This window comes from Ascaphus truei, chromosome 2 (assembly GCF_040206685.1).
Source record: "Ascaphus truei isolate aAscTru1 chromosome 2, aAscTru1.hap1, whole genome shotgun sequence".
Lineage (NCBI taxonomy): Eukaryota > Metazoa > Chordata > Amphibia > Anura > Ascaphidae > Ascaphus > Ascaphus truei.
Window position 1 is genome coordinate 465,854,314 of NC_134484.1, and position 21,934 is coordinate 465,876,247.

Consider the following 21,934-nt stretch of genomic DNA (forward strand, 5'->3'; position numbering starts at 1 on the left):
TCGCCGGGACATGCTGTGATCTTATATAGTCCTGTATCTATACGCGGGGCTGAGTATAACAGAGCCTCCTGGGCACAGCTCCTCGCCGGGACATGCTGTGATCTTATATAGTCCTGTATCTATACGCGGGTCTGAGTATAACAGAGCCTCCTGGGCACAGCTCCTTGCCGGGACATGCTGTGATCTTATATAGTCCTGTATCTATACGCGGGGCTGAGTCTAACAGAGCCTCCTGGGCACAGCTCCTCACCGGGACATGCTGTGATCTTATATAGTCCTGTATCTATACGCGAGGCTGAGTATAACAGAGCCTCCTGGGCACAGCTCCTCGCCGGGACATGCTGTGATCTTATATAGTGCTGTATCTATACGCGGGGCTGAGTATAACAGAGCCTCCTGGGCACAGCTCCTCGCCGGGACATGCTGTGATCTTATATAGTCCTGTATCTATACGCGGGGCTGAGTATAACAGAGCCTCCTGGGCACAGCTCCTCGCTGGGACATGCTGTGATCTTATATAGTGCTGTATCTATACGCGGGGCTGAGTATAACAGAGCCTCCTGGGCACAGCGCCTCGCCGGGACATGCTGTGATCTTATATAGTGCTGTATCTATACGCGGGGCTGAGTATAACAGAGGCTCGTGGGCACAGCTCCTCGCCGGGACATGCTGTGATCTTATATAGTCCTGTATCTATACGCGGGGCTGAGTATAACAGAGCCTCCTGGGCACAGCTCCTCGCCGGTACATGCTGTGATCTTATATAGTCCTGTATCTATACGCGGGGCTGAGTATAACAGAGCCTCCTGGGCACAGCTCCTCGCCGGGACATGCTGTGATCTTATATAGTCCTGTATCTATACGCGGGGCTGAGTATAACAGAGCCTCCTGGGCACAGCTCCTCGCCGGGACATGCTGTGATCTTATATAGTCCTGTATCTATACGCGGGGCTGAGTATAACAGAGCCTCCTGGGCACAGCTCCTCGCCGGGACATGCTGTGATCTTATATAGTCCTGTATCTATACGCGGGGCTGTGTATAACAGAGCCTCCTGGGCACAGCTCCTCGCCGGGACATGCTGTGATCTTATATAGTGCTGTATCTATACGCGGGGCTGAGTATAACAGAGCCTCCTGGGCACAGCTCCTCGCCGGGACATGCTGTGATCTTATATAGTGCTGTATCTATACGCGGGGCTGAGTATAACAGAGCCTCCTGGGCACAGCTCCTCGCCGGGACATGCTGTGATCTTATATAGTCCTGTGTCTATACGCGGGGCTGAGTATAACAGAGCCTCCTGGGCACTGCTCCTCGCCGGGACATGCTGTGATCTTATATAGTCCTGTATCTATACGCGGGGCTGAGTATAACAGTGCCCCCTGGGCACAGTTCCTCGCCGGGACATGCTGTGATCTTATATAGTCCTGTATCTATACGCGGGGCTGAGTATAACAGTGCCCCCTGGGCACAGCTCCTCGCCGGGACATGCTGTGAGCTTATATAGTGCTGTATCTATACGCGGGGCTGAGTATAACAGAGCCTCCTGGGCACAGCTCCTCGCCGGGACATGCTGTGATCTTATATAGTGCTGTATCTATACGCGGGGCTGAGTATAACAGAGCCTCCTGGGCACAGCTCCTCGCCGGGACATGCTGTGATCTTATATAGTGCTGTATCTATACGCGGGGCTGAGTATAACAGAGCCTCCTGGGCACAGCTCCTCGCCGGGACATGCTGTGATCTTATATAGTCCTGTATCTATACGCGGGGCTGAGTATAACAGTGCCCCCTGGGCACAGCTCCTCGCCGGGACATGCTGTGATCTTATATAGTCCTGTGTCTATACGCGGGGCTGAGTATAACAGAGCCTCCTGGGCACTGCTCCTCGCCGGGACATGCTGTGATCTTATATAGTCCTGTATCTATACGCGGGGCTGAGTATAACAGTGCCCCCTGGGCACAGTTCCTCGCCGGGACATGCTGTGATCTTATATAGTCCTGTATCTATACGCGGGGCTGAGTATAACAGTGCCCCCTGGGCACAGCTCCTCGCCGGGACATGCTGTGATCTTATATAGTGCTGTATCTATACGCGGGGCTGAGTATAACAGTGCCCCCTTGGCACAGCTCCTCGCCGGGACATGCTGTGATCTTATATAGTGCTGTATCTATACGCGGGGCTGAGTCTAACAGAGCCTCCTGGGCACAGTTCCTCGCCGGGACATGCTGTGATCTTATATAGTCCTGTATCTATACGCGGGGCTGAGTATAACAGAGCCTCCTGGGCACAGCTCCTCGCCCGGACATGCTGTGATCTTATATAGTCCTGTGTCTATACGCGGGGCTGAGTATAACAGAGCCTCCTGGGCACAGCTCCTCGCCGGGACATGCTGTGATCATATATAGTCCTGTATCTATACGCGGGGCTGAGTATAACAGAGCCTCCTGGGCACAGCTCCTCGCCGGGACATGCTGTGATCTTATATAGTCCTGTATCTATACGCGGGGCTGAGTATAACAGAGCCTCCTGGGCACAGCTCCTCCTCGCCGGGACATGCTGTGATCTTATATAGTCCTGTATCTATACGCGGGGCTGAGTATAACAGAGCCTCCTGGGCACAGCTCCTCGCCCGGACATGCTGTGATCTTATATAGTCCTGTATCTATACGCGGGGCTGAGTATAACAGAGCCTCCTGGGCACAGCTCCTCGCCGGGACATGCTGTGATCTTATATAGTCCTGTATCTATACGCGGGGCTGAGTATAACAGAGCCTCCTGGGCACAGCTCCTCGCCGGGACATGCTGTGATCTTATATAGTCCTGTATCTATACGCGGGGCTGTGTCTAACAGAGCCCCCTGGGCACAGCTCCTCGCCGGGACATGCTGTGATCTTATATAGTCCTGTGTCTATACGCGGGGCTGTGTATAACAGAGCCTCCTGGGCACAGCTCCTCGCCGGGACATGCTGTGATCTTATATAGTGCTGTATCTATACGCGGGGCTGTGTCTAACAGAGCCTCCTGGGCACAGCTCCTCGCCGGGACATGCTGTGATCTTATATAGTGCTGTATCTATACGCAGGGCTGAGTCTAACAGAGCCTCCTGGGCACAGCTCCTCGCCGGGACATGCTGTGATCTTATATAGTCCTGTATCTATACGCGGGGCTGAGTATAACAGAGCCTCCTGGGCACAGCTCCTCGCCGGGACATGCTGTGATCTTATATAGTCCTGTATCTATACGCGGGGCTGAGTCTAACAGTACCTCCTGGGCACAGCTCCTCGCCGGGACATGCTGTGATCTTATATAGTCCTGTATCTATACGCGGGGCTGTGTCTAACAGAGCCTCCTGGGCACAGCTCCTCGCCGGGACATGCTGTGATCTTATATAGTGCTGTATCTATACGCGGGGCTGAGTCTAACAGAGCCTCCTGGGCACAGCTCCTCGCCGGGACATGCTGTGATCTTATATAGTCCTGTATCTATACGCGGGGCTGAGTATAACAGAGCCTCCTGGGCACAGCTCATTGTCCAAAACAGGGGAGCGAAATTAAGTTATCTGAAAAGTACAGGGGGGAAAAAAGCAAAATATAGGGCGATATGTATTCAAAGCGTTGGACTTCTGGGAATAATAAGTCACTGATTGAGCCACCTGTGCTGAAGCAGGGATATCCTGAAAACCTGACCTGTTGGTGGCCCTTGAGGACTGGAGTTGCCACTCCTGAACTAGAACTTTGTTAAAGCAGCAATACTACATCCCCCCCTTTTTAAATGTTTTGAAATATATTTGTATATGTATAGCGTGTGACAATGTATAATTCTACATTCTTACCTACGCTGGCAATCGTTTGGTGCTCCTGTTATAAATCTGTAACAATCCTGATTGTGTGCATAACATAATGGCTGCTTCAGTGTAACTCAGCAGCTACAATGTATCCTTATATTACTAAAGGTAACATTATCTATTGTTACAGTTTGCAGCTCAAACTGCTGGGATCATTTGCAACAAATGATCCCAAACAGGAAAGTGTTACAAAGATCTTGAGCTGCTGGGGAGGTGGGTTATAAAAATGAGAGGTTTTAAAACTCATTAAAAATGGCATTAAGAATTCAATATAAAGGAAAAATGCAATACATCTTATCTAATGCTACACAACTCATTTATTAAAAAAAAAAACATAAGATTTCACGTTTTGCGGCTTTAATATGCAGAATCCGGCTCCAAAGAATGGGACAGTTTTGCCCTTTGAAGAGCATTGCTGCTCGAGACATGGGAATAGGAATGTGTGGTGTGGAGTTTAATGAATGTGTCCCCCTGCGTATCTCTCTTCCCCTGTCTCTATCTTCCTGATTCGCTCTCTCTCTCTCTCTCTCTCTCTCTCTATTTCTCTTTCTCCTTTCTGTCTGCCTTGCACTTTCCAAGGTGACAGAACACGTTCCCCGAGCCCTAAAGTGTGATTAACAAGCAGGATAGCTGCACCTGCCAACCCTGCGCTTAATCATTCAGACTTCCGCGCTGTCACCCCTCCACTTTCCCAAACCGGGACTTTAATTACACCTCCGCACTCTCCTGTCGCTCTGAGGTCCCCAGGCACGGGAACGGGTTTAAGGGATGTTCAGGGAGCTGCAGGTACATCTGTCACAGCTGTAAGGCTGGGGCCCCGGTGTCGGCGCTGCATGCACGCCTGCCAGGCTGGCGGTGCGTGCAGCTGTGATCCCCGGTCTGCGGTGAGCTGCAGGGGTAAAGACAGGGGGGGGGGGGGGGGGGGGGGCGGCATGACGGGGGCATATTAGAAAGTAAACAATGTATGTATGTATGTAGGGTTACTAGGTGTCCGGTATTGAACTGGACTGTCCTGTCCAGTAAAAAATGAGAGGTACTGTAATACTGGACATGTATGTGTCCAGTATTTTCCTCCCTGGACATAGTGACCTGACGCACCTTTCACCATTGAGTCCAGTATTTTTGGAGAAGCCACCCGGCCACCCTATATGTATGTCTTTATATAGCGCCATTAATGTACATAGCGCTTCACAGCAGTAATACACGTAACAATCATATAAATAACAAATAATACAAATAACACAATGGGGTGAAGTGCTTCAGACATAAAAGTAACATTTAGGAAAAGGAGTCCCTGCCCCGAAGAGCTTACAATCTAATTGGTAGGTAGGAAGAACGTACAGAGACAGTAGGAGGGCGTTCTGGTAAGTGCGTCTGCAAGGAGTTAAGGTTTATGTATGAAGTGTAAAGTATCAGCCATGGAGCTACTCATACTGCATGCTTCATTAAACAGGTGTGTCTTAAGGTGAGTCTTAAAGGTGGATAGAGAGGGTGCTAGTCGGGTATTGAGGGGAAGGGCATTCCAGAGGTGTGGGACAGTCAGTGAGAAAGGTTTACGGTGGGAGAGGGCTTTAGATACAAAAGGGGTAGAAAGACGACATCCTTGAGCAGAACGCAAGAGCCGGGATGCTGTATAGCGAGAAATTAGGGCTGAGATGTAAGGAGGTGCAGAAGAGTGTAAAGCTTTAAAAGTGAGGAGGAGAATTGAGTGTGAGATGCGGGATTTGATCGGAAGCCAGGAGAGGGATTTTAGCAGGGGAGACGCCGAGACAGATTTAGGAAAGAGTAGAGTGATTCTGGCAGCAGCGTTCAGGATAGATTGTAGGGGAGACAGGTGAGAGGCAGGAAGGCCGGACAGCAGGAGGTTACAGTAATCGAGACGGGAGAGAATGAGGGCCTGAGTCAGAGTTTTAGCAGTCGAGCAACAGAGGAAAAATACAATACAAAAAGAACTCTCAAGACAAAAAAAAAATCAAAGTGAAAAAATTGATGAAAGTGTTTGTGGAAGTGTTACTTGATGCACGGTAATGAGGTAGGTTTGGTGATCAACGAACTCTATGGCACCAAGTCAGAGTCACTTGTCTGAAGCCTAGAATGGAGGCTCGTGAATAACTTTAACGTGAAGTACAGGAGATCCTCGCTATCCGACGGTCGGTTATCCATCGAACGGATTATCCGACGCCAGGTAATGCATGCCGCTGAGAGCATTATCCCACGTCAGAACAGCTTATCCGACGCCAGATAATGCATCCCGCTGAGCGCATTATCCCACGTCAGAACAGCTTATCCGACGCCAGGTAATGCATCCCGCTGAGCGCATTATCCCACGTCAGAACGGCTTATCCGACGCCGGGTAATGCATCCTGCTGAGAGCATTATCCCACGTCAGAACGGATTATCCGCCGCCAGGTAATGCATCCCGCTGAGCACATTATCCCACGTCAGAACGGCTTATCCGACGCCAGATAATGCATCCCGCTGAGCGCATTATCCCACGTCAGAACGGCTTATCCGACGCCAGATAATGCATCCCGCTGAGCGCATTATCCCACGTCAGAATGGATTATCCGACGCCAGGTAATGCATCCCGCTGAGCGCATTATCCCACGTCAGAACGGATTATCCGCCGCCAGGTAATGCATCCCGCTGAGCGCATTATCCCACGTCAGAACGGATTATCCGCCGCCAGGTAATGCATCCCGCTGAGCGCATTATCCCACGTCAGAACGGATTATCCGCCGCCAGGTAATGCATCCCGCTGAGCGCATTATCCCACGTCAGAACGGATTATCCGACGCCAGGTAATGCATCCCGCTGAGCGCATTATCCCACGTCAGAACGGATTATCCGACGCCAGGTAATGCATCCCGCTGAGCGCATTATCCCACGTCAGAACGGATTATCCGCCGCCAGGTAATGCATCCCGCTGAGCGCATTATCCCACGTCAGAACGGATTATCCGCCGCCAGGTAATGCATCCCGCTGAGCGCATTATCCCACGTCAGAACGGATTATCCGCCGCCAGGTAATGCATCCCGCTGAGCGCATTATCCCACGTCAGAACGGATTATCCGCCGCCAGGTAATGCATCCCGCTGAGCGCATTATCCCACGTCAGAACGGATTATCCGACGCCAGGTAATGCATCCCGCTGAGCGCATTATCCCACGTCAGAACGGATTATCCGACGCCAGGTAATGCATCCCGCTGAGCGCATTATCCCACGTCAGAACGGATTATCCGCCGCCAGGTAATGCATCCCGCTGAGCGCATTATCCCACGTCAGAACGGATTATCCGACGCCAGGTAATGAATCCCGCTGAGCGCATTATCCCACGTCAGAACGGATTATCCGACGCCAGATAATGCATCCCGCTGAGCGCATTATCCCACGTCAGAACGGATTATCCGACGCCAGGTAATGCATCCCGCTGAGCGCATTATCCCACGTCAGAACGGATTATCCGCCGCCAGGTAATGCATCCCGCTGAGCGCATTATCCCACGTCAGAACGGCTTACCCGCCGCCAGGTAATGCATCCCGCTGAGCACATTATCCCACGTCAGAACGGCTTATCCGCCGCCAGGTAATGCATCCCGCTGAGCGCATTATCCCACGTCAGAACGGCTTATCCGACGCCAGGTAATGCATCCCGCTGAGCGCATTATCCCACGTCAGAACGGCTTATCCGACGCCAGGTAATGCATCCCGCTGAGCGCATTATCCCACGTCAGAACGGCTTATCCGACGCCAGGTAATGCATCCTGCTGAGCGCATTATCCCACGTCAGAACGGCTTATCCGACGCCAGGTAATGCATCCCGCTGAGCGCATTATCCCACGTCAGAACGGATTATCCGACGCCAGGTAATGCATCCCGCTGAGCGCATTATCCCACGTCAGAACGGATTATCCGACGCCAGATAATGCATCCCGCTGAGCGCATTATCCCACGTCAGAACGGATTATCCGACGCCAGGTAATGCATCCCGCTGAGCGCATTATCCCACGTCAGAACGGATTATCCGACGCCAGGTAATGCATCCCGCTGAGCGCATTATCCCACGTCAGAACGGATTATCCGACGCCAGATAATGCATCCCGCTGAGCGCATTATCCCACGTCAGAACGGATTATCCGACGCCAGATAATGCATCCCGCTGAGCGCATTATCCCACGTCAGAACGGATTATCCGACGCCAGGTAATGCATCCCGCTGAGCGCATTATCCCACGTCAGAACGGATTATCCGCCGCCAGGTAATGCATCCCGCTGAGCACATTATCCCACGTCAGAATGGATTATCCGCCGCCAGGTAATGCATCCCGCTGAGCGCATTATCCCACGTCAGAACGGATTATCCGACGCCAGGTAATGCATCCCGCTGAGCGCATTATCCCACGTCAGAACGGCTTATCCGACGCCAGGTAATGCATCCCGCTGAGCACATTATCCCACGTCAGAACGGCTTATCCGACGCCAGGTAATGCATCCCGCTGAGCGCATTATCCCACGTCAGAACGGCTTATCCGACGCCAGATAATGCATGCCGCTGAGCGCATTATCCCACGTCAGAACGGATTATCTGACGCTCACTGCCGCGGATTAACATTGGATCCGTAATCGAATGCTTTCGCTATACGATGGCGGTTTGCGGGACGGATTCTGGCGGATAACTGAGGACCGCCGGCATAAGCGAAGAAAAAGAAGTGTAAAGCACAAGGTAAAACGTGAAAAATAATATTGTGAAATAAACTCTATAAAGCTGTTCCTGCTGCACTGGACCAACCCAGATAGGCAAAGTGAGTATCCACCAGTGTAAGTGGTGCAGGGGGGGACGTTTTTGGGCTGTTTTAGCGCTTCTTCTGGATCATTTACAGAAAGTAAGAACAATGAGTTGTATTTCCCTGAGCAAGTCTGTTCTGGGTGGCATCAGTAGGCTTTACGGTATCTGTGCCATGCTCTTTACCGGTGTATCACTGGTCCATGCGCCGTATCCGTGTGCCACTGAATGCCACTACTTAATTAAAGGTTTGGCCCCACTTTGTCATATTTATTGGAGTTGTAATGAAGCGAACGTCCGACGCCTTCCTCTCCCTCTTGATTAGTAGTTGGTCAATGAAGGCCCCCGATGACCAAATAGGAAGAGAGTAATGGCAGGACTGCACCGCACATTTAAGAGGTTAAGTGCAGCAGAAATTCAATAGATACGGTGGTGCACAGAAAATAATATCAAAGAAATAGGGGTTATTCCATTAATGATTTTTCCTCCTGAGTAAGGGTCGTCTGACCGAAGGATTGAGGCTCTCTCAGGTGTGGCAGCTTTTATTAGCTAATATATATATATATATATATATATATATATATATATATAATTATTTTATTTTTCCTGTATTTATTATTGGTTGTGTGCACACTTTTCGGACATCTCTATTTGACCCGTATTATTACTGTGCGTCTCTTAGTGCGTCTCTTAGTGCGTCTTAGTGCGCATTCCCTTTCTTGCTCTGACATTGACCTGGCCTCTTTGTGTTTCTTTAAGCCTATGAGACAGCATGCGCTAGCAGTCCCCACCTTTGCCTGCATTACACGGCCTCACTCCCTCCTCCTCCTCCTCCTCCTTGGGTACTTTCCTTTGGATGGATCCTTATTATCTCAGACAGGGGCACCAAGGCCACAATATCCCCCCATATAAAAGCTAATTCCCACTCTCTTAAAGCTGCAGACCAAGCAAGATCCTACGTGTGTTTGTTTTTTTTAACAAATCACTTCAGTACTATCAGAAAATACGTGTAGCATTTTTTTAAAAACAACTCTGAATTACATTTTAAATGTATTATAATGTAACAAGCATTTTGTGTTAACAACCCTTTACAAAGTCCCATCCCCTTCCTCTTCTGAAACAGGCTCTGGCACGCCCCTTTTTGAGCCCTGCCCTCTCTCTAGCAGTGCACCAATTGTATCTAGTGACTGCCTGGTCACATGATCTTCCACACATACCTTTGCATCTTTGGTCCTCTTCTGCTGCACTGACAGCCATTAAGTGAACCCCCGAGCCGAATTTTCACCTATTGATCACAGGAGAACAGATCGATCAGCAACTTAGCTAATCACTTCTCATTCTGTGGATTGTATTGATGCACATATTAAAGAGGGGGGGGGGGAAACGTCAGCTTGGACTAATGCTTTGTTACCTTTTGCACTGGGAGTGCACATATACGCTGATGTTGCTTCTAGTCTGAGGCTTATACATAACTCAGGAGACAGTGCTGAAGCCGCCTGCGGTTTCACTAATCAGCGCTGCGCTGTAAAGCAAATTATCAGCAAATAAATGAGACAAGTCACAGGAGGGGGGCATTTTTAACAGGTTCTAGGAAGGCTTTTTTTTAAATCTTAATGCGACACCCGAAGGTGAATCTCAGTGCTTAAAAACACGTTTTTTGAAGCTTGATTCCGAATCCCCGTGTCAGCTCCTCGGACGAGTCACGACCTTGTGCAAGTCACATTATGTCCCGGTGCCTCAAGCACCAAACTTAGAATGTAAGCTCCCGGGGGCAGAGACTTGCTGCTGTGCCTGGACATTACTATCGGCGTTAGATAACACAAATATTTTACCATCTTTGGAAATGGCAGTAGGGTTTTACTTTGCGGTATCTGGTCAGGAGGAGACGGGGGTGGTACAAAGACGCCCTGACCTGCTCTTATTTCCCACACACTTTCTTCCCTTGATCTCCCATCTTCCAATGGCAGAGCGAGGGATGTAGTAAGACTGCAGGCAGGGACACTTGCAGACGGAGAAAGACTTATTGTCCCCGGTGACGATCAAGCACGAGTTTTCGGCGCCCGGGACTGTGTCTGCTGTGATGGAGGTGTGGGGGTCCATGCTTCTGAATGGGACCGCCGCAGCTTTAATCCTTCAGTGTAGCGACCACAGCGCCACCGAAGACGGTTAGGCTTGAGCTCTCTCCGGAACCAGTATTAATGTCCGTCACTGGCCCGCCGGGCTCTGACGGAGCTGCTTTGGACTTCACTTTGGGAAGGGTTACATAATATTTGTACATAAGAACAGGTGAAGGGGAAAAAGAGAGAGAGCAACACAGAAACACAACCTGTTTGTGGCTTTGACAACAACCAGAGTAACCACCCATGGCTAAGTCTGGAGAACGTATTCCCTGAAGATGCGAGGGGATAGGTTTTAGGGCAATCCTGGAGCAAAATTATTGCTCAAGATGTATCAAAGAAAAAATTCTATTCATTTCAATGGGATTTCTGTCTTGGATACATATGGTGCCGTTTTATAACCCACATTGTCACCATTTTTGCATGTATGCCCCTGGGAATTCATAGCCCTTGTTCAAATCCACATGGTGGCATCCACAGCTGTTCCACTTGGTGGATGGAATGCTACAACATCACACAGGAAAACAGCATGTTGGGTCTTTGAAACAGGTGACCCCAGTTAAATTCCCACGTCTAAGCTCATCAGGGCTACTAGAATAGCATGAGTTTGACAAGCTGGCGATAAGTGGCTTATCGCCGCGCGTTTGGTGATTTCTTTTTTTCCCTCTGCAAATTTTTTTGCTGAAAAGCTCTCTTATCGTCAACTTATCGGGGCTTGCTGAATCGCTGCAGGCTTTTTTGGCGATAAGTGGTTTATTGCTGCTTAGTGCTTGAGGCCCATTATATCTTGTATACAATTACTTGCCATTGGTTGAGGGCAACAATAGGGGTTTCTTTGTGCTGATAAATTCTAGATCAGTTTTTGTATGTGTTTATCCCGACTCCCCATGCACCCCATTCTCTTCCATACTATCATCTCTAGAGTATTAAAGTTGAGCGGTTGATTCCTCTTTCCTTTTGTAACCAATATTAGATTGTAAGCCCTTCAGGTCAGAAACACATGGTGCCTAGAACATGTCTATGCCTAACACTGCCAGAGTTATACAATAATTAAATGTTAGTGTTATAGAGATTCAGAGTTATGTTATCAACAAACGCCTGTGTACTGTGTAACGCTGTTTCATTGCTGACACCCTTTGATTGAATGACACTTAAAAACCAAGGTGATAATGATGCACTTCCCCAGCAAACAAGAAGTAGCTGAATCTGCCAAGTTTAGAGATACAAACGGATTTAATTGGAATAGACAGTGACCCTTCTAGGTACCGGTAACTGGCACTGCTGATGTGGTCACCCCAATGCAGTTAAGGGGTTAAGCATACAAAGCATGGTCTCTTCTTCAACTCTTTCTGGCACAATTCCCCCTCCCCAGTATGCATCAGTTTCCCAACTCTGTGCTATGACCTGTTCCTGACTCTGTGCTACAACCGGTTCCCGACTGTGCTACGACCGGGTCCTGACTCTTTGCTACGACCGGTTCCCGACTGTGCTACGACTGGTTCCTGATTCTGTGCTACGACCGGTTCCCGACTCTGTGCTACGACTGGTTCCTGACTCTGTGCTACGACCGGTTCCCGTCTCTGTGCTACGACCGGTTCCCGACTCTGTGCTACGACTGGTTCACGACTCTGTGCTATGACCGGTTCCCATCTCTGTGCTACGACCGGTTCCTGACAATGCAATAACCGGCTCCAACCTCTTTGCTATACGATCGGTTCCCAACTGTGCTATACGATTGGTTGCCGACTCTGTGCTATGACCGGTTCTCGACTCTGTGCTACGATCAGGTGCAATCACTCGCTTTCTCTTGCAGGAACCTTATTATGTGCGCTGTGTGAAGCCCAATGACCAAAAGTCTCCGGTTCTCTTCGATGACCAGAGGTGTCGCCACCAGGTGGAATACTTGGGCCTTCTAGAGAACGTGCGCGTGAGGAGGGCAGGCTTCGCGTACCGACAGCCCTACGACAGGTTCCTTCTCAGGTACACACCATATATATGTTATGATTCGTAGGCGAAGGTCGACCCACTGAGCCCACCAGAATGGAACTTATTAATATGTGTAGATATTAAAGTGTATATGTATTTTATTTTGGATCTGTTCTGAAAATGCAGACGCCATTTGCTAGGCTAATAGGTCATGAAGGGCAGACGGCTGAGTAGCCTAAGCACGGTGATCAAAAGTTAACTGCCTTGATTGTTACCCAATGTCTAGGGATTAAGTATTAATCAATCAACAAACTCTGTTACCTGAGGGCATGGGTTAGTCTGTTAGTCTGTTTGTCTCCACATTAGAGAGTGGATACAGATAATTGTTCACCAATAGGCTGTGTTCAATGTTAAGAATAGGGTTGCACAGGTATACAAACTGTGTCAACCCTACAGTTTTTAGTTGTGCTTCTGATACCATCTTGAATGTCACTGGATTGCTGGAGTTGGGCTTCTGATTCCACCTGGAATGTCACTGGATTGATGGAGAATTGCTAGCGGATACTTCTCCATTCCCCAACCCTAAGTAAGTGTACCTTCTTGTCTGTTAATTGTACTATATTGATGTGTTCACCTTTTTTTAGGAATAAATTATATTTTATTATATCTAAGCCTCGTTCAGTTCAACCCAGATATTTGGTGTTCATTATATCTTGTCATAAGCTACCGTGACAGTCAGTAGCCTTGATTCTTTTACTGATGCTGTTTCATGGGCCAACATAAGACTTCATCAGGAGTGGAGAAGCATAGACCCCTGTTCAATAAACCGTGAGACAATCTTCCCTGCACCGGAGACAATTCTAGTCTCATTTATTTGAGTAGAGCAGATCTGCTCTTCAGCACTGAGAAGATGACTCCACGGCTGTCACGGTAGCTTATGACAAAATATAATGAACACCAAATATCTGGGTTGAACTGAACGAGTCTTAGATATAATAAAATATAATTTATTCCTTAAAAAGGTGAACACAGCAATATAGTACAATTAACAGGCAAGAAGGTAACACTTACCTAGGGTTGGGGGATGGAGAAGTATCAGCTAGCAATTCTCCAGCAATCCAGTGACATTCCAGGTGGAATCAGAAGCACAACTACTACTGTAGGGTTGACACAGTTTATATTCCTGTGTAACCCTATTCTTAACATTGAATACAGACTATTGGTGAACAATTATCTGTATCCAATCCCTAACGTAGAGACACAGATTAACCCATGCCCCCCAGCTAGTTAGCCCATACGTACTGGGACTCTGAGGGTCTTATTTCTGTAGCCCCATAATTAAATCAGGGGCGACGACCAGTCTACCAGATGAAGTATCTGGCAGGATCTTCATTGTTTGTAGGTGTAGACATAACACTTACATAACAGTTTGATGATTCTCCGCCCTTAGGTAACAATTAGAGTGGCAGAGTCTGTTGATTAGTACTTGGTTCCTAGTGTAAACAATCAGGGCAGTTAACTTTTGATCACAGTGCTTATGCTCAATCATCCGGCTGCCCTTCATGACCTATTAGCATAGCAGATGGAGTCTGCATTTTCAGAGCAGATCCAAAATACCATACATATACACTTTAATATCTACACATATTAATAAGTTCCATTCTGGTGGCCTCAGTGGGTCGAAATTTGCCAGTTCTTAATGCCTACAGTGACGCTACATATTGGCCAAATTTCAACTCTCTGTGACCTCCAGAACTGGAGATACAGAAATGCACTTTAAAACATTAAAATATAGGCTTATAATGAAACATGGGAACAGGGAAACATACATTTTCATGACATGACAAGGTGTAAGCCACATTCCTGGACTGCAGTCCAGTTAACCCCTTGCCTCCCTGGTGAGGTCAGGGGGTGGCCATATGGGGTGCAACCCCTTTAATACCGGGCCAACCCCCTCTCCCTCTACAACGGCATATTGAATCGGGGCCAAAGAGATGTAGCCCAAATAGTCTCCACTACTTCAAGATCAGACTCTACCAGAATCTATATTGTTTTCTGAAACTTCCTACCACTGTAGGGTGACCGTATCTCTATCTCAAGCATCTTTTTAATCCATTCACTGCATTTCCCCCTTCTGATGGACGGCTGTACCATGCATCTACTGCTCTTTCCGTAAAATGATAAAAAAGAACTTCTTCATATTCCCTAAATCTACCACCCTCCAGCTTTAAAGCATGACCCCGTGTCTCGGTGCTGCTTTGTCTTCGGGATATGCTTCGATTCTGTTCCCTGTATGTGCTGCGGAGATATTTGAAAGTCTCTATTATATTCCCATTTTATGTCTTTATAAAGTGTTACCTGTAAAACCTGCACCGTGTGGTTGCCTTATTGTTGACCATCTCCCACCCCTCCCTGTGCCCCTTTAAAATTGAGGCCTCCAGTAGAGATAGAAGAACTGGTCCAAATCCTTTTCCTGGTTTTTCCAGGACCAGTGTTTAGACCAAATCCGATCCCCGCACCAAAATCCGATCCCCGTACCAAAATCCGATCCCCGCACCAAAATCCGATGCCCGCACCAAAATCCAATCCCTGCACCAAAATCCGATCCCCGCACCAAAATCCGACGCCTGCAGATTGGGTGATAAAAAATCCAAGCGGATGAATCCTAATCCGCCATTGGATACAATGGATTAATCCGTCCGATATTGAATCCAAAATCTGCATGGCGGATTAATATATCCGCGGTTGGATTGATACAAATCTGTACACTGACTCTCTCCTGGGATTTAATCCAAGTGCGGATTTTTGACAATCTGGCCGCGGGATTGTTGATTCGTCGCACCCATTGCCAGTCATAGAAACATAATGGCGGATGTCACTTTTTGAGGCCGAGCCGCAGAAATCCGCTACAAATCCACGTCGGATTCAAATCCTCAGAAATAAATGTGCCCGTCTCGTCTCTAGCCTCCAGAACTGAACACGTTAGCCGCGGTCTCACACATACAGTGCAGGAGGTCTGACCGCCTTCTTCAGGCTCTCACACACGCAATGCAGGAAGTCTGACCACCTTCTTCAGGCTCTCACACATGCAATGCAAGAGGTCTGACCGCCTTCTTCAGGCTCTCACACATACAGTGCAGGAGGTCTGACCGCCTTCTTCAGGCTCTCACACACACAGTGCAGGAGGTCTGACCGCCTTCTTCAGGCTCTCACACATGCAATGCAGGAGGTCTGACCGTCTTCTTCAGGCTCTCACACATACAGTGCAAGAGGTCTGACCGCCTTCTTCAGGCTCTCACACATGCAGTGCAGGAGGTCTGACCGCCTTCTTCAGGCTCTCACACATGCAATGCAGGAGGTCTGACCGCCTTCTTCAGGCTCTCACACATGCAGTGCAGGAGGTCTGACCGCCTTCTTCAGGCTCTCACACATACAGTGCAGGAGGTCTGACCGCCTTCTTCAGGCTCTCACACATGCAGTGCAGGAGGTCTGACCGCCTTCTTCAGGCTCTCACACATGCAGTGCAGGAGGTCTGACCGCATTCTTCAGGCTCTCACACATGCAGTGCAGGAGGTCTGACCGCCTTCTTCAGGCTCTCACACACGCAGTGCAGGAGGTCTGACCGCCTTCTTCAGGCTCTCACACACGCAGTGCAGGAAGTCTGACCGCCTTCTTCAGGCTCTCACACATGCAGTGCAGGAGGTCTGACCGCCTTCTTCAGGCTCTCACACATGCAGTGCAGGAGGTCTGACCGCCTTCTTCAGGCTCTCACACATGCAGTGCAGGAGGTCTGACGCCTTCTTCAGGCTCTCACACATGCAGTGCAGGAGGTCTGACCGCCTTCTTCAGGCTCTCACACACGCAGTGCAGGAGGTCTGACCGCATTCTTCAGGCTCTCACACATACAGTGCAGGAGGTCTGACCGCCTTCTTCAGGCTCTCACACACGCAGTGCAGGAGGTCTGACCGCCTTCTTCAGGCTCTCACACACGCAATGCAGGAAGTCTGACCACCTTCTTCAGGCTCTCACACATGCAATGCAAGAGGTCTGACCGCCTTCTTCAGGCTCTCACACATACAGTGCAGGAGGTCTGACCGCCTTCTTCAGGCTCTCACACACGCAGTGCAGGAGGTCTGACCGCCTTCTTCAGGCTCTCACACATGCAATGCAGGAGGTCTGACCGTCTTCTTCAGGCTCTCACACATACAGTGCAAGAGGTCTGACCGCCTTCTTCAGGCGAACACACATGCAGTGCAGGAGGTCTGACCGCCTTCTTCAGGCTCTCACACATGCAATGCAGGAGGTCTGACCGCCTTCTTCAGGCTCTCACACATGCAGTGCAGGAGGTCTGACCGCCTTCTTCAGGCTCTCACACATACAGTGCAGGAGGTCTGACCGCCTTCTTCAGGCTCTCACACATGCAGTGCAGGAGGTCTGACCGCCTTCTTCAGGCTCTCACACATACAGTGCAGGAGGTCTGACCGCCTTCTTCAGGCTCTCACACATGCAGTGCAGGAGGTCTGACCACCTTCTTCAGGCTCTCACACATGCAGTGCAGGAGGTCTGACCACATTCTTCAGGCTCTCACACATGCAGTGCAGGAGGTCTGACCGCCTTCTTCAGGCTCTCACACATGCAGTGCAGGAGGTCTGACCGCCTTCTTCAGGCTCTCACACATGCAGTGCAGGAGGTCTGACGCCTTCTTCAGGCTCTCACACATGCAGTGCAGGAGGTCTGACCGCCTTCTTCAGGCTCTCACACACGCAGTGCAGGAGGTCTGACCGCATTCTTCAGGCTCTCACACATGCAGTGCAGGAGGTCTGACCGCCTTCTTCAGGCTCTCACACATACAGTGCAAGAGGTCTGACCGCCTTCTTCAGGCTTTCACACATACAGTGCAGGAGGTCTGACCGCCTTCTTCAGGCTCTCACACATGCGGTGCAGGAGGTCTGACCGCCTTCTTCAGGCTCACACACATTCGGTGCAGGAGGTCTGACCGCCTTCTCCAGGCTCTCACACATGCAGTGCAGGAGGTCTGACCGCCTTCTTCCGGTGTTTGGCGAGATCTCGACTAGAGATGCGTGCAATGCTGGCACGGGTTTGAGAGACTGGGGAATACTAGGCGTTGGCCTCTCAAAATCACCGAGCAAAACCGATTGTCTTTGAAATTCGAATGTGTCCCTCTCTCTTTCCTTCCTTCCCCCTCTCCAAATGTCAAATACACTGGCGACACACTTTATTCGAGCTCGGCTAGTCCCACGAATTCGGGTATACCCGGGTGTATTGAGGTTTGTGACTGTTTTCTGCCCGAGTGCATTGAGGTATTTTCCAGGCAGGGATGAAAGCATTTTATTCCCGCTGGCTGCAATACTGCACAGTATATATATATATACTGCATTACAATTCATGAATTTATGCCATCTGGTAGACACACGAAGCATTGCAGCCTATTAAATCCTAATCATTATCATTTAACAGATCAGCCGCCCGTCAGCCAGGCATGAACCCAGGCTGGGAAGGCAAACGCAACGGGGCTTGTCAGAGGTGAGGAGCGGCGCATTCCAGGTATCTGCCAGGTACATACTGGGTATTTGCTCGAATAAAGTGTGTCGGTGCAGTATACTACAGTGCACCAAACTGGAACCAGCGACAAGTACAAGTGGTGAAAATGCAAACCGCACAGGAGCGCAAAGTGTAGCAAAAATCATAAGCAAAGTGCTATTCGCGACGGGCTATTCGCCTGTCTCCAGTCTGAATATAAATGCAGAATGCTTATGTTGTCCTAACCCCTTAGCTTCATCAACACCCAGAATGTGCAGTGCCGCTGTCATTGCCCTTTGAAGTGGTTTGAGACTGGTTTGAATGACGCCAGTAATAATAATAATAATAATTTTATTTCATATACCGCCTTTCTCGCGATGGGACTCAAAGCGCATCACAATTACAGTATGACGCACGGTACGCAGCACATAGGAATGTTACAGGCTCAAGTCTCTGCCCCGTGGAGCTTACAATCTATGTGTTTGTGGTGCCTGAGGCACAGGGAGATAAAGTGACTTGCCCAAGGTCACAAGGAGCTGACACCGGGAATTGAACAAGGTTCCTCTGATTCACACTCTGTGTCGATATTATCAGAATCAGTGTCTTTAATCACTGAGCCGCTCCTCTTCTCATTATTAGCGCTTTGTGACCTTGAGGAAGATAGTTTAAGTCATATTTACTAAGCGGCGCTAAGCCGGAAGACCACTTGCAGCCTATTCAAGTAAATGGGCCCAAAGGGTCGAATTAGGTTTTAGCATCATTTAGTAAATATGATCTGTAACTCTCTCTGTCCCAGTCATCAAAAATAAAATGTGAAACTTTATGCTGCAGGCACTTGGCCCCCCAAAAAACCCTCTATGTACAGTGCAACATATACTGCAGCGCTTCATAATAAGGACAGGCTCAGAATCAGAACCGCCTGAACTCCATAGATCCAAGTCAAACTGAACTAGCCCAAACCTTGTTTCTGCCTCCGATTTTAGTTTAGCCCCAATCCTACCGCCTTCAAACTGACCCTTCAGCCCTCCCTGTGCTGCTCCCCCGTGCTGCTGCTCCGCTATCTCCTCTGATACAGGTGGAAGGTCCCCAGTGGATAACTGCACACCACAGACTTCCTGTCTCCTGGCCACGCCTCCTCTGACACCACCCATTGCATCATCAGAAGAGGCGGGGCCAGCAGGACAGAGGGCTATATTAAGGACTAGCTGAGAGACCCGCCGTTGCCCGGGATGTAAATGCGTAATAGGTCGTATTATTTATAAATCGTGGAACAATAGATGACTATTTGTTGTAAAGGTTTCATAATAATGTTGAAAAGAAAGATGAAGAAAATGTAATACGATGTTGTAAAAAAATGGTTTATTGTAAACACACCACAGTACAATGTATATTTTGGTGACATAAGTGATGTGAAAATGTGAGGCGTGTGTCTTCCTAGGGTGTGAGGCGGCGGATGGGTGTTCAGTACGGGTGGCGCGTGGGTAGTGAGTGCTGGCTGTGGGTTGGGGTCCTGCTAGGGTGTGAGGCGGCGGGTGTGTGGCGAGTGCGGGTGACAGCTGGTCAGTGATATTGTTGCGTAGGGGCAGGATGCGGCAGGTGTGTGTCGAGTGTGTGGGTTGTCTGTTGAATGCGTGCGGCGGGAGGTGGTGTGAAGGGGGAGGAGGGGGGAGGTGGTGTGAAGGGGGAGGAGGGGGGAGGTGGCGTGAAAGGGGAGGAGGTGGGAAGGGGGGGTGGAGGCGGTGGGAAGGGGGGGGGAGGCGGTGGGAAGGGGGGGGAGGCGGTGGGAAGGGGGGGGAGAGGCGGTGGGAAGGGGGGGAGGCGGTGGGAAGGGGGGGGGAGGCGGTGGGAAGGGGGGGGAGAGGCGGTGGGAAGGGGGGGGGGGAGGCGGTGGGAAGGGGGGGGTGGAGGCGGTGGGAAGGGGGGGGAGGCGGTGGGAAGGGGGGGGAGAGGCGGTGGGAAGGGGGGGAGGCGGTGGGAAGGGGGGGGGAGGCGGTGGGAAGGGGGGGGAGGCGGTGGGAAGGGGGGGGAGAGGCGGTGGGAAGGGGGGGAGGCGGTGGGAAGGGGGGGGGGGGGAGGCGGTGGGAAGGGGGGGGGGGGAGGCGGTGGGAAGGGGGGGGGAGGCGGTGGGAAGGGGGGGGAGAGGCGGTGGGAAGGGGGGAGAGGCGGTGGGAAGGGGGGGGGAGGCGGTGGGAAGGGGGGGGGAGGCGGTAGGAAGGGGGGGGGAGGCGGTGGGAAGGGGGGGGGAGGCGGTGGGAAGGGGGGGCTGAGGCGGTGGGAAGGGGGGGGAGGTGGTGGGAAGGGGGGGGGGAGGCGGTGGGAAGGGGAGGTGGGAAGGGGAGGTGAAGGGGGGTGGAGGGGAGGTGAAGGGGGGTGGAGGGGAGGTGAAGGGGGGTGGAGGGGAGGTGAAGGGGGGTGGAGGGGAGGTGAAGGGGGTGTGGAGGGGAGCTGAAGGGGGTGTGGAGGGGAGGTGAAGGGGGTGTGGAGGGGAGGTGAAGGGGGTGTGGAGGGGAGGTGAAGGTGGTGTGGAGGTGAAGGGGGGGGTGTAGAGGAGGTGAAGGGGAGGTGGAGGGGGGGTGGCGGGGAGGTGAAGGGGGGGGGGTGGCGGGGAGGTGAAGGGGGGGGGTGGCGGGGAGGTGAAGGGGGGGGGGTGGCGGGGAGGTGAAGGGGGGGTGGCGGGGAGGTGAAGGGGGGGGGTGGCGGGGAGGTGAAGGGGGGGTGGCGGGGAGGGGGTGGCGGGGAGGTGAAGGGGGTGTGGAGTGGAGGTGAAGGGGGGGTGGAGTGGAGGTGAAGGGTAGGTGAGGGGGGGGTGGAGGGGAGGTGAAGGGGAGGTGAAGGGGGGGGTGGCGGGGAGGTGAAGGGGGGGGCGTGGCAGGGAGGTGGGGGGGGTGGCAGGGAGGTGAAGGGGGGTGGAGGGGAGGTGAAGGGGGGTGGAGGGGAGGTGAAGGGGGGTGGAGGGGAGGTGAAGGGGGGTGGAGGGGAGGTGAAGGGGGGTGGAGGGGAGGTGAAGGGGGGGTGGAGGGCAGGTGAAGGGGGTGGAGGGGAGGTGGAGGGGAGGTGAAGCGGGGTGGAGGGGAGGTGAAGCGGGGTGGAGGGGAGGTGAAGCGGGGTGGAGGGGAGGTGAAGGAGGGTGGAGGGGAGGTGGAAGGGAGGTGGAGGGGAGGTGGAAGGGAGGGGAAGTGGAGTGAGGGGAGGTGAGGGGTGGGTGAGGGGAGGTGAAGGGGGGTGAAGGGGGTGAGGGGAGGTGAGGGGTGGGTGAGGTGACGGGTGGGTGAGGGGAGGTGAGGGGAGGTGAAGGCCGCTCACTCACCCGTCCGGCAGGTCCCACGTGGATCTGAGGCGGGAGGCAGCGTGTTGTGGCCGCTCCCCCGCTGTGTCCCGGGCGCTCGCTCGTTCCGCTTCCCCGCTGACTGTAGCGGTGCCGGGGGGGGGGGGGGGGGGTATCGGGGAGACACTGACACTGGAGGGGAGGTGAAGGGGGGGGGGGTGGAGGTGAAGGGGGGGAGGTGGAGGTGAAGGGGGGTGGGTGGAGGGGAGGTGGAAGTGAGGGGAAGTGGAGTGAAGGGGGGTGAGGGGAGGTGAAGGGGGGTGAGGGGAGGTGAAGGCCGCTCACTCACCCGTCCGGCAGGTCCCACGTGGATCTGAGGCGGGAGGCAGCGTGTTGTGGCCGCTCCCCCGCTGTGTCCCGGGCGCTCGCTCCCCGCTGACTGTAGCGGCGCCGGGGGG

General features: G+C 51.6%; 1 protein-coding gene across 9 annotated transcripts in view; it reads left to right on the forward strand.

Annotated features, from left to right (window-relative positions):
* Nucleotides 1-21,934, forward strand: part of MYO1G (myosin IG) — a 351,169-nt gene that overhangs the window by 146,185 nt on the left and 183,050 nt on the right. For all 9 annotated transcript variants that reach the window (XM_075588141.1, XM_075588142.1, XM_075588138.1 and 6 more), the window contains one exon: nucleotides 12,558-12,724. In XM_075588141.1, coding sequence (XP_075444256.1) covers nucleotides 12,558-12,724 — 167 coding nt within the window. The remainder of the gene's footprint in view (nucleotides 1-12,557; nucleotides 12,725-21,934) is intronic.